The sequence below is a fragment of the Struthio camelus genome, chromosome 14, assembly GCF_040807025.1.
Source record: "Struthio camelus isolate bStrCam1 chromosome 14, bStrCam1.hap1, whole genome shotgun sequence".
Classification (NCBI taxonomy): domain Eukaryota; kingdom Metazoa; phylum Chordata; class Aves; order Struthioniformes; family Struthionidae; genus Struthio; species Struthio camelus.
In genome coordinates, this window is record NC_090955.1 from 306,148 (window position 1) to 318,463 (window position 12,316).

Sequence of the window (12,316 nt, forward strand, 5' to 3'; positions counted from 1 at the left end):
GCTGGAGATCCAATAGAGAACTGCCCCTTAAAGCAAAGCAAAGCAATTTTATTTAGATACACCTTCTAAAACAACTCACGTCTGGAGCATCTGTCCGCAGTATCATCCACACACACTACTTTTAAAATGAGCAACCTGTGATGCTCCATCATGAGGCTTGCTGGTCAATGGGCAGGTTGGCTTTAGAGCCACACATACTTCAGGGTTATGGGAGCAGGACAAGTATCCCCTTTGGGTCCAATAATAAAGTAATTAGCATCAATAAAAGCATGGAAGTGAGGGGTGGAGCTGATCCACAGAGGCCCCTTTGTTGCTGTAGCTAGGCAGGGTTTCGGAAGTTCTGTGATGCTGCCCACGCTGAAAAACTGCGGACACTAATAACAAATAAGGGAAGACGATGGTGAGGAACAGCTGCCCGGCCATGGCAACCATGCCAGGTAGCTTGCGGGAGCTCCTCACCTCTGTGCAAAAAAGCAAGGGTGGCGGCTGCACCTGCGCAGAGATGAAGAGCCCTCTTTGTGGCTTGGAAGAAGAAATGTAGGGAGTTTCCTTTCCAAAAGGAAATGTGAGTCTGGTCACTGGCCTCAGGAGTCTCCACCTTCACTGCCCTCCTGTTTACATTAACCCCTCCATGCCCAGCCTCATGTCACTCCGGCATAGGCTTTGAGGCTCTGAATTGTTTGACATTTGGGGTCTCCAAGAGGAAGGTTAAAGAAAAATAGATGAAGCAGAGCTGCTGTTTCAGAGGAAATGAGGACTACGGAAATCGTATACACTGAGGAAGGCAGGTCAATGTTACAGACCAGCTTGGTCGCCCAAGCAGCATAGTGTAACATACGCAGATGTCAGGTTTTGTCTCTCCAAACAACAGACTTGCCCGGCTGGCTGAATGCAGGAACCTATTCCTGGAAATCTGTAAAAGGCTTGGGGCCCCTGTCATGAATCATCTTTATTTAAGCTCCATGTATGATACTGTGCCTAAAAAAACTAATATGATCCTTGAATGTAAAAGCAGAGTAAAGTCAGGGAGAAATAGATGGGTGTTATCACTTGTGTATTTGGTCCTCCTTTTACCAATGCTGGAAAATTGAGTGTTGTGTTCCAGTACCAAAAACAGTACTAGAAGTGGCTGGTAGTAAAGCTGGTACTAAAATGGTTGATAAACTGAATAATGCTCAGTTTAGAAATTTTTGAATGATTACATTATAGGAAGCATGACACATTGAAAGGCTCCAAGACCTTGCAATAAGACTCCAAGATGAAGGGCTAACCTGAATACAGTCTCTGAACACCTGCACAGGAACACAATTTGGAAGACTGCCTCCATTCCAGCAGACAAAACTTTAACATGATCCAGTGTCTGGAATTTGGAGCTAGGCAAATTCAGATCAGCAATAAGACATCTTTCCAACTCAAAGAGCAGCTACCTCCTTCAGAACCTGTCTCCAGTCATACCTTGTGGAGGATTTGCAATCACTGGCAATTTTAATTGAAAAACAGGTTTTTTTTTTTTTCTGAAAGAAAAATAGGCTGTGAAGCCTCTGGCCTGTATCACATACCAGATCCAATATTATCATCACATTGGTCCCTCTGGCTTTTTGGAACGAAATTCAAATTCCTTAGAAACAATTCGAGGATTCTGAGATCTGAGATTCTAGTGCTTTAATTGATGCCATTGGTATGATAATTATTCTGTTCTCATCCTTCTGATGTTTTCCCAGAAAACCCATAGTTACAATATCTAAGTCGCGTTTTAATGAACACTGAGATGCTAGTATGCTTTTATTACATTCCTTCTGAGGGGTTATCTAGGGAAGAACTAACCAGTTCTAGTTGCAACTAAGCATGATCACAGTCAAACTTTTTGCTCCAAACTGAGCCAGAAGAGCGCTCTTTTAGGGAAGCTTGAACAAGTTCAGTTAACTTCCCACTGCTCCCTTCAAAGCCTTTTTTTTTTAACCTAAAAACTCAGTTGCTGGTGAACTTTGGGTTGCTGGTGAGCTTGGCAGTAAAAAACAAAGCTGAAGAAATCTTGCTTTCCAAGCCTAGCAGGCTTGCAAGGATCCCCTGCCCCTTACTAGTTATCTCTGGGCAATGTGTGGATTTGTAATAACTGAGCAATAGCAAGTGGCGGGGAATGTTGCTCATGAACTGGTCTATTCTCTCTGCAGTGCCTACACTGAGCCCTACAAGGTATGTCCAGTCTCTGTGATACCTGTGGAGGTCATCACATCGGACGAGGAACAGAAGAGTTCAGAAGATGAGGAGAGCAGCCAGGGTGATCCCAGCCTCATCAACAAGGTACAAGAGCTGGAAACTGGGAATGTGCCTGTCTCTTACAGGGAAGGACAATTTGCAGAAGAACCTGGAGTCTCAGCTCTCTCTGCTTTGTGCATGGTGACCATTTAGAAATGTCTGAGCTGTCAGTCCTTGCACTAGTAGTAGTAGTGCAACCCAGTGCACTAGTACCAGTACTGGTGGTACTGGTACCAGTACCAGTGCACCAGTTCCAGTAGCATATGGCAGAGCCAAGGAGCTGCAGTCCTAAGAAGGGCAGTGGAGGCAGCACAGCCAGCAGGACAGGATTGACTTGAATGCCAGGAAAAATGTCTCACTCAGAAGAGGGATCTGGCTCCCATCTTGAGAATTTTAAAACTACACTGCATAAAACAGTCACAAGTGCACTACTGGGACCAGTTCCACATTGGCTGGGAGATGGAGCACATGATCTGATAGGTCTCAGCCATCTTAAAATTCCCTCATCATGGGAAAATACATGCATGTGTGGGTTCATTTTACTGACTTTTGAGAACCAAAACATCTCTTAAATTATGCAGAATACTGAGGATATGTGACCACCTTGATGTTTACACCTTTCTCTGCCATTCATTTCAGTCTGCTTTCTCAGGGTCAGCACAGCCACGTGGCTTCCAGATTGTAGATGGCTTGTGTCTGCGCAGAGGCATGGGCATGTGTCAGAGTTTGCAAGATGCTGCGCAGACACCCCTCTAGAATTAGGTGATGTCAGAGTAAGGGTCAACCCTGTCAAGGACACACGAAGCATAAGTATATTCATTATAGGAAGATCTGGTCAATTTGTGCATTTCCAGAAGGTGAAACTTTGTTCAGACGCAGGTGTAAAGAAAGGGCAGCAGAATTTTCCCCTTACCAGGACACCAGTGCCTGAGAACTAGAAAAATAACTCTTTGCTGACTTGAAACAAATGAAACAGTCACAAGCAACCTATTTTTTTTCCTCTAAGCTGCATGAAATTTCCATTTTTGGTTGTTTGTTTGCACACTGTTTTGGAAAAGAGAAAGCTTTTAAAGTTGTGACATCTGGTAAATGAAAAATATTTTTCCTTCCAGTTCCATTAGTTATGTAGCAAACCATTAGCATTTATAGGGCAGACTACTGTGTTATCTAAGCTGATCGGGTTTCTCTGCACCTCCTAGTTGTGATGCCAGTGAAGTGGCAAGAAAATTGTGACTTGAGTCCAAATGGGAAATACATGAAATTATCATGCACTTGGAAGCAAATTCAAGGCTGCTAAAACTAATTTTATTGCCATTGTGTAGGTTTTTACTGAAGACACTAGGAAATGATATTTTTCTAAATGTCTCCCTTACTGCAGCTCATGCCTCTTAATTGCTCTGTTGTGCTGGGGTAACTGCACTGTGTAGCTATCACAGTGGAAGGCAGTACTTAAAGAGAGCAAGCACGTGTTTCAGAGTCTGACCAGAGGTCTCCCTCCCACTCAAAAGGCAAACACTAACCAAATCTCTGCACCTGCCTAGTAGAGAACATCAGCACTGCTTGGACAAGCCAGGTCTGGTTGTCTGATCAACCTTTGCTTCTCAAGCTAATTGTCAACAAGAATCACAGCACACAGGACCAGACTTCCACAAGCTCCTGGGGAGCTGTCTTAAAACAGCCCCATCTGAGTCTAGGCCATGTTTCCAAGCTGGCTGACAAATAAACGCACATGGCTATTTACCCTGCCAAAAAAGCAGGCCAGAAGAACAGACATAACCTGATCTGCCACTCGTGTAATTCTGGCTGTAAGAGGATTAGCCACTCTGCAACCTACTGGGCTCTAGATGCAGACTCGAAAAAAGGTTGGAGCATCAGCAATTTCACCCTTGGCTAAGCCATTCATTTAGTAATCCAAGTCAGGGGCTGTGCTTGATGCAGGACCAAAGAATACATGTAGAGATGAGAAGTGGCACTGGGACAACTTTGAGCTCCTTTGTTCTTGTAGTCTCACTAGGAGCCAAACATACTTTAGGCATCACTTGCGACAGACAACAGGGTCCCAGGAATCATTCTGTCAAAACCTGTGTACCAGCTATCCCCTGGGCCAGGTCTGTTAAAGGAGGCACCTGATTTGGGCAGTGCCAAGAGAACAGTAGCTGCCCTGTCAAAAAGTGGCCCTACAACGACAAAGTGCAGAGAAGTTGTCCGGCCTCCCCCCCCCCCCCGTCCCAGTGAAGTGATGCATCCCTTGGAGCAAAATCCTCAGGACAACACAGAGTGGCTGTAAAACATGAAAGAGTTCAGAAGCACTGTCACTTGGGGAGAACTGGCAGAGGCGTGTTGGTCTGGATGACAAAAATAGTACCACGGATTTGGAAATGAGCTAATCTTGTTAAAACAACTGTTTCGGGTTGGCCTACTGAGCATTGCATTTGGATTTAGGAAAAACACACACACACACACACACACACACACACACACACACACACACACACAGAATCCTCTAGGGTTTGTTCTTTTCATTTCTAGTTTTCCTCTCCTCTGGGAAACTTAAGTTTGAGCAAAGGCGTGAAATTACCTGATAAAATCTCCTCCCTGTGTTTAGACGTATGATTCCCATTTGTATCCAGCTGGATTCTACCTGCTGCCTTTCACTGTCACAAGTACTGTATTCCTGTACCAAAATGCAGGCGGGATGCTTTGCTTTTTCTTGCCTGCTTTCTCCTAGCCTGCCTGCTGGAGAATCCCAAGATGTCCAGTTTGCAGCAGAATGTTTCCCCTGATGTTTCTTTTTTAAGGCTCATTTTTATAAGTAAAAATAATTTAAAAAATCAGCTTTGTACACACTTTTCCTGGAATTGTCTCAGCAGCTGGTCTCCTTTGAATCCCTGCTCTCCTGGAGACCAGATTCACGTGAGTTTGGAGAAACTTTTAGGTCCTGCTGGAACCCCTGTTCTGTAAACAACTTGAATCATTGCTAACAATATATGCTGGAGTATTTTTGACATTATCAGCTTTACTTTAAAAAGCAGACAAAGAGAGGCTTTCATCTCTATTATGTTATAAGAATTTTTACTACTATAAACACTCTTTGGAATGGGACTGGTGTAAAAAAGTGAAACAGGAAGCAAGTTTCCAATTTTTGCCTTCATGTCACTGAGAGTACTTCAGACCCTGAGAAGCCAAACATTTATCAGCAGAAGTCACTTGGTGGTTTTGATTCTTCTATTTAAAACTAATGGTGAGAATCCACTCTTTCTGGTTAAATGAGCACTTTAATTCCTTCTCCTTAGTCCTCTGGCATATGGTATTAGCCTAGAGAAGTCCCAGGCAGGGAAGTTTTCTTAACCTTTGTGATTCTATTTGATTATATTATAAAATGCAATGCCCTTCACTTACATTAGTGGTAGAGAGTCACTCTTTTTTTATCACCTGCTAAGCTAATTTAAAAGAGCTTCAGGGACATCCCTCATTCATGTGTCTCTTATATATGCTCATTTAATTAAATCCCTCCCAATTTATCAGAAGGTGACACATGGCTTTTCTGTGCCAGGCTCTCAAGGTTGTATGATGGGATCTGAGCAGCCTACAGAAAACAATTCTGAAATTAGGGAAACAATTGATTGATCTTTTTCTTTCTAAAAATAGATAAACCTGTCCAGGATCCACCTAGCTGATGAGCTTTAAGGGAATTAAAAGGGAAATGAACTTAATTGTTCAGACACCAAATCTGAACTGAGCTCACTCTGGCTGACCTAAGTCTTTGTAGCAATATCAGAATTTCCAGTTTTAAAAAGAAGATCAGAAATAGAGACAATATAATCTTGAAAGTGTACTCTTTTGAGAAACTCACCTCTATGATTTGAAAAGGATTAAAATCAACACATGCTGGTAGGCTTCACTCACTGCTGATTGTGACCTGAGTGTCTGAATGGTCTCAAGAGTTTGAGGAAGATGCTGCACACACTGGATCATCAGCTACTCCTCCAGAGCTAGCTTTAGTGTCAGCATCTTCAAGCAAGAGTCTTCAGACAGCTCTTCTCTTCTAAGTACTTTATAAGACCGGATCTTCTACCCAGTTAATCCCCTTCCCCACTAACCTCCTGCCTCCTTATTTGTCATGAAACTGAAGACAGCCCGAAAACAAATCTTTCACTGCACATAAGCCCCCTTATGGCTGAAGACAAGGACCCAGCAGGGAAGACTGATTTTTACGCTGGATCTACAGAGGAGCAAAAAAAGTCTAACGAAGAATAGAAGTTACAACTGCTGGCAAAGCAGAAAGCTAGATGCTACCTTTTAGGTTCATTGTGGGAACATCAGGCCTTTCAAAGGATTCACTGAGATGGTATCAGGAACCCATCTTCTTCCTTCCTACTGCAGCCACCAGCTTAACAGCTCTGTTCCAGCCAAACAGGGTCTCCAGGAAGGACAAACACCTTCAGCACAAACCACAGCAGGGTAATGCAGCAGAGGCCCCACAGCCTTGTGCCCAAAAATCCTGCTGAAGGATATCTGAGGGAACACATGGAAATGAAGCACAGGATTTTGGCTGTGCGTGGGGATAGGTAAGGGGCAGGAACCCAGCCACCAAATTGAGAGTTCATTTCTCCAGCACCTTGCAGAAGAGACAGGCAGAGGCTATAATAGCACTGTGAAACAAGCCGCCTTAGGGTGGACTTCAAGAGCTATTTCTGTCATGCTTCTTGACCCAGACTGTATGTCACACACATGCTAATGGGGTGTGGATCGGACAAAGCAACAGGCTTAAAAATATCCCCAATAGTCAATGGAAGGCATTTAGACTGAGATCAACAAGTTGTACCACAGCGATAAGGGGCTGCGCCTTCCTTTACAGGGCACCTTTGGAAGGAGAAAACAGTAGCTGGGTAAACAGGGGAATGTGGGGAACATTGTAGCAGCATTGACTACTTCATGAACTCTCTTATAGTTAAGAATGACATATAGCAAACCCTACATCAAGCCACCAGGCAAAGGAACAATTAAAAATGCTCTCTTAAACCTGTCTATAAACATTGCAGGGAGTTTAACCTGAAGAATGAAGGGAATCTCAGAGGAAAAATAAGAAAAGAATGTGAGTAATCTGGGTGGATACCTGTAAGAATTATAGTCTATAAAGCACTCAGGAAATAAATTAATACAAATACTAGTACTGACTAAAGCCATAGCTGAAACATAAAAGACATTTCTTTCATCCAGAACACAGTTGACTGCCTGCCAGTCAACTATATGGGAAATTCAAAAGTAAACCTATCTGTATGCAAATACTGCCTAGTTTCAGCCTTTAAAAAAAAAGCAATAATGTTACAAGGAACTGTATTACAGCCAGCGTAGCAGAAACGTGATCTTTCCTCACTCTGGTGGCAAAATGGGAGGACCCCCAGTGAAATGAACAGCACAAAACCAAAGTAAAATAGCATAAAAGAAAGTGAAATCAGAGCAGATGTGCCTGGATTTTATGGCACTAAAACCCAAAGCATTTTGCCTAATCATTTAGGAACTGAGGTTTACTACATCTAATCTTAGCCAGACTGGATGGGAAAATAAAAGACAGCGGTAGAAAAGGGGGGCAATGACATAGCACAGCACGTGGAGGGGATCCATGTCATGCACAGAGGGAACAGTAAGCTAAGCCACGAAGGTCCTAAAAAGAGCAGGGCAGCGACTGTCTCATGGCAGCAGTACGCAAAACTGGCTTTGCTGCTCCTTATCTTTCCACTGGGTGGGCTTGGTTTCCAGATGCCATTAATCATTCTGTTTTGCAAACCTTTAACCTTCATATATTAAAACATACACACATATGCACACACAGGAGCCGGGGTTGGAAGTGACAAGATTTGTGTGCCTTGATGAAGTGTCTATTAGACGCCTTTTGAGGGACAGATCTTGATTTATATAATTGCACAGACTCCTCAGGATGGCTGCAAATCTAGCCCTTCAAACAAGGGGACTGGGAGACTGGAGATGTGGGCTCCATTTCCTGCTCCCTCACTGATTCACAGAGCCAGCCCAAAGAAGTCACTTGTTCTGGTAAAGCCTCAGTTTACTGTTGGCACCACTGTGGCATCACTATGAACCGCCACATAGTTCACAATAATTACAAATGAGGCGTTATGAAGTCCTGTCAGCTCAGAGGCTGAAGCTTGCAAACTGCTTTCAGCCTCCGATACCGACAGTAACACTCTTGTGCTGGGTGCCATCCAGCTACAATGTGCATGTGCTGCGGAGCGTGTGAAATAAGATGCACTTATAGGGAAAGACACAAGGGGTTTAAATTTGTCTATGTCAACATGGCAAGCCAGTGGCAGACCTGGGAAGGGAGCTGCTGCTGTGTCTTGGCTAGCTTTGTGTGCTTTTGAAATGCAAAGGGTTACTCCTTGAGTACTTGAGACAAATGGCTTGCACAGTGCCAAGGCTTCAGTCTTTACAAATGGTGCTTTGATCTGCCTGTGCTACTCTGGAGACAACACAACCCTGCTCCAGCTCCATGGAGGCAGAATCCTTCCCCCTCACCCCCCTGCCTAGCCCTTTTTTTTTTTTCAAGATGGATCAGGACACTGATCTGCTTCTCAGCATGGTCCTGCAAAAAGCTGCGTCAGCGCAACTGAGGGCTGCACCAGGGCCCCACCAGGAATGACTGGCACTGTCACCAAAGCTCAATTTTACCAAAGTATGGATTGTTACAGCCCATGTCCAATGCCTTAGCATTGCTCAGAGCAGGGCCAGCATATACAAATGACTCTGTGTGGAGACCTCATCCCTGCACTAATGGGATCACTGCCGCACAGAAAAGGGAGGCCTGAAAGAGCTGAGTGCCACAATAGCACAGTCAGAATGGGCCGTCATTCACCCTTCTCCACAGAAGTACTTGTTCACTACTTGCCCCTTCTCAACCCAAAGGCTTCTTCTGTCAGCAGAAGGCACAGGAGGGACATGAAACCTAAAGTTATTCAGTTTGAAGTATCTAAGACTAGTACATAACTTCAACTGTACTCACAGGTGCAACTCTGTAAAGACCATAACCTTCAATGTGCTGACCAAGAGAGACAACCATCGGCCTGGGCTCAAGGCCTTTTCTATGATCGAGGTCAATGGCTCAGTCCATTCCCACTACGTCTGTCTTGTAGGAAACACTTCTCCCCACAGACCCATTTCTAATCAAGTCTTATTTACGACTATCTGGCTGCAAGTTACTGGGAGATAAAACAGGACGCTTGGCCACATCATGAGAACCATGATGGGCCAGAAGCATGTAAACAATAAGCTGTGCATTGTGCATACCATGATCCTGTTAACACCTTGTGAAAACAGTTATGTTGCAAAGCATTAATGGGCTCTTGACAGACATTAAAGCTTTTGATAGTTTGCAATGCTGAGTGCTGACCACTAGCCTTCTTTTCCTCGTTATTCATTGTGTTATTCAGCATCCTGGCAGTGATATAATATCAATAATACATGTACATTACATAGAAGGCAGTAAGTTGCTCATTTTAGCACTGGTTTCCATGACTTGCCCTGTATTTATCTAGGTAATGCCCCCTGGACACACACGTATACTGTCTCTATCAAGCTGAACTGCAGTTTGGGGAAAAAAAAGAGGAAAGTACCTAGGGGGAAATGGTAAAGTAAAGCTCTTCTGGTGTTTTGGTGAGCTTAGCTAATGCGTTCAACTTTGTCAGCCTTCCCATCAGCTTTTCTGTATTGTTCTAAGCCAAAGCTTTCTGCTGGTGTTGTGCCTCCTTATACACTGGGAAACAGAATGACTGTTGCAAAAGGAGCAATCCTGAACAAATCACGCATCATCTCTAGGTATTGGTTTTCCATCAGTAAACTAAATATCCATCTGGAGGAGGCCTGTAGGGCTTAGTTCATTATCCTTTGGAGAGATGAAAGCACAGTATCACCTTTGCTTAGCAAGTTATGCTGATCTGCTGTGCTGACTGAACACAAACTCTAAGCTTGTTAAAAGGCTTTTGCATAAGTCACCTTCCTAGTGCCAGCATATTTTTCAGAGAGGAGAGAATATTACACTTATATATCACAGTTATATATTGTATATTACAAGCATTTTGTGAGCATTCAATTCTAGGGAGGATGAAGCAATGAGACAAGACTCAGTGAGGCAGAGAGTCAGGGTCCCCTCGTGGCTGTATGGCCTCCATCAGCCAAGCAGAGGCATACAGCAGGGCCTGGACTGTGGCTCCTGAAGCAGGAGCTGAGAAGGAGCATACCGCAGCACTCGCCGCAGAGTATGGCACAGGGAGTAAAGATCACTAAAAAGGTGGCAGCTTGGCTGTGTTATAATAATCACTTGGGCTTTGTTTGAGAAACTTGATGGTTAAGGGACCTGCACCCCCTGTATCCCCTATTCCCAGAAGTCTGTCTCCGGGCACTGTCGTCAATCCCAGAGTTCATTTCCTGGTTAAACAAACAGTAATTAAATAACATAAGACAGGCAACGCCTAGAGACACTGTCTCAAACTCGCTCTCGACAGGCCATGTGACACTGGGGTCCCAGTGTTTTGTCTTTCAGCTAAGACATATTAATCACAAGAGGAATTACAGATTGCGACAATGTGTGTATGCAAAGGGAGAATGGGCCTAGACCACTGGGGAAATGCCCTCTGCTTCTTGGCAGCGCAGAGCAGGGCTCGTGCACAGAGGATGTGCAGGGCAGCCAGACCTGGGTTGGATGATCCAGAAAGACCTCCCCCTTCATTTGCTCTGTTATGCCTGCAAAGGGGAAAGGAGAGAGAACAGAAAACTCAGTGCCTCTGGTGTGCTTCCTCAGCAGTGGGGACAACTAGGGGAGACACACCATGACCTTCAAGAGGTATTCACAAAGTGGAACAGGGATAAGGGGATGATCAAATATTTGTTCCCAGCAGGTGAGTGAAATTAAGGAAGAAACTGAAGATGCTTTTTAGGACAACAAGTCTTTCTAGTGCACTCTATTAACTGTGGAGTAGTTCTCCAAAAGCAAGCGATTCAAAGATGTTCTCTGGCACATGTTAGCAAGAAGGAACAAAGCTCTAGGGAACATACCCTCAGACTCCTGGTGCTGGAGGAGAGATGGATCAGATATCTGAGTCTGATGAACAGTTCACTCTATTTCCTCTGGCTCCTGCAGGCTTCAGCTGTGTCCCAGTAACAGTACACAGAAATAAACTGAAGATGAAAAGAAAAGGTCACTGTGTCACTACGTTCATCTTCTACACACGAAGCCTCATTCATCTAACCCATCATCATCCGGGTTCAGTGTCTTTTGTTCCTCCTATTCACCTTGATCAGTTCATAATCCTCCTGGGGTTCCATCACCTCCAGGCTGAAAACCCATGGATTGGCAAGCCAAGGCTCCTTGTTAGTCTTCTCACAGAAAGAGAAGCACTTCCTCTGCTCATGTGTACAGTCAGTAATGCAATTTATTTACACCATATTTTGACTGGCCATTGGTTGTTCTGAAATAGGCAGCAGTGAATTCACTCGTTGATGTTGAATATTAGGTTTAAACTCCTTGCTTTTTTTAATAAATACCTAAAGTTATTAAAACCAGAATAATCTTTAAAATAAAGTTTCTACTTCATCACACATTCCTTTTTTAATTTATGGATGTTGGACAATGATATAACTTTGATTATGTTTCAGTTGTCCTTGCAACTGGGTTTTTATGCTCCAGGTATCCACATAGTCGGAATTTCAGCATCCAGCACTTCCAGGGAAAGTTTCATTCCTCATCTAGCTATTTTCAGCTTGCAGCAGACAGAATAAACCAACAGCTTTGAGAGGGGAAGACGATCCTGTAATCCACAAGCTGATCTCTCTGCAGATACGAGTGGTGGCAGATGGGTTACAGCAGGTCATGGGACTTAGAGGAACTCGGACATTGCTCTATTACGTGTGCCAGAGCACATACATCCCAAGGGACTGTTAACAGGGAGGAGAGACAAAGAGGAAAAAGTCTATAATGCATTTAGCTTGAACTGGTTTAGGGTTTTTTTTACTGCTCAGATCTGCCATTACAATGTAAACCCTGTGCATC

The 12,316-nt window shown here is 44.0% G+C and overlaps 1 protein-coding gene and 1 long non-coding RNA gene across 4 annotated transcripts in view; one reads left to right on the plus strand and one right to left on the minus strand.

The window, feature by feature from the left end:
- Positions 1–12,316, minus strand: part of LOC138061017 (uncharacterized) — a 156,923-nt gene that overhangs the window by 80,536 nt on the left and 64,071 nt on the right. Inside the window, exon 2 of one of the 2 annotated variants that reach the window (XR_011134589.1) lies at positions 11,323–11,445. The exons of the other annotated variant lie outside the window; for it this stretch is intronic. This is a non-coding gene — a long non-coding RNA (uncharacterized lncRNA). The remainder of the gene's footprint in view (positions 1–11,322; positions 11,446–12,316) is intronic. 2 annotated transcript variants of the gene reach the window in all.
- FGD5 (FYVE, RhoGEF and PH domain containing 5) overlaps positions 1–12,316 on the plus strand; it is a 122,112-nt gene that overhangs the window by 49,578 nt on the left and 60,218 nt on the right. For both annotated transcript variants that reach the window (XM_068907665.1, XM_068907666.1), the window contains exon 3: positions 2,172–2,301. In XM_068907665.1, the coding sequence (XP_068763766.1) occupies positions 2,172–2,301 (130 nt within the window). The remainder of the gene's footprint in view (positions 1–2,171; positions 2,302–12,316) is intronic.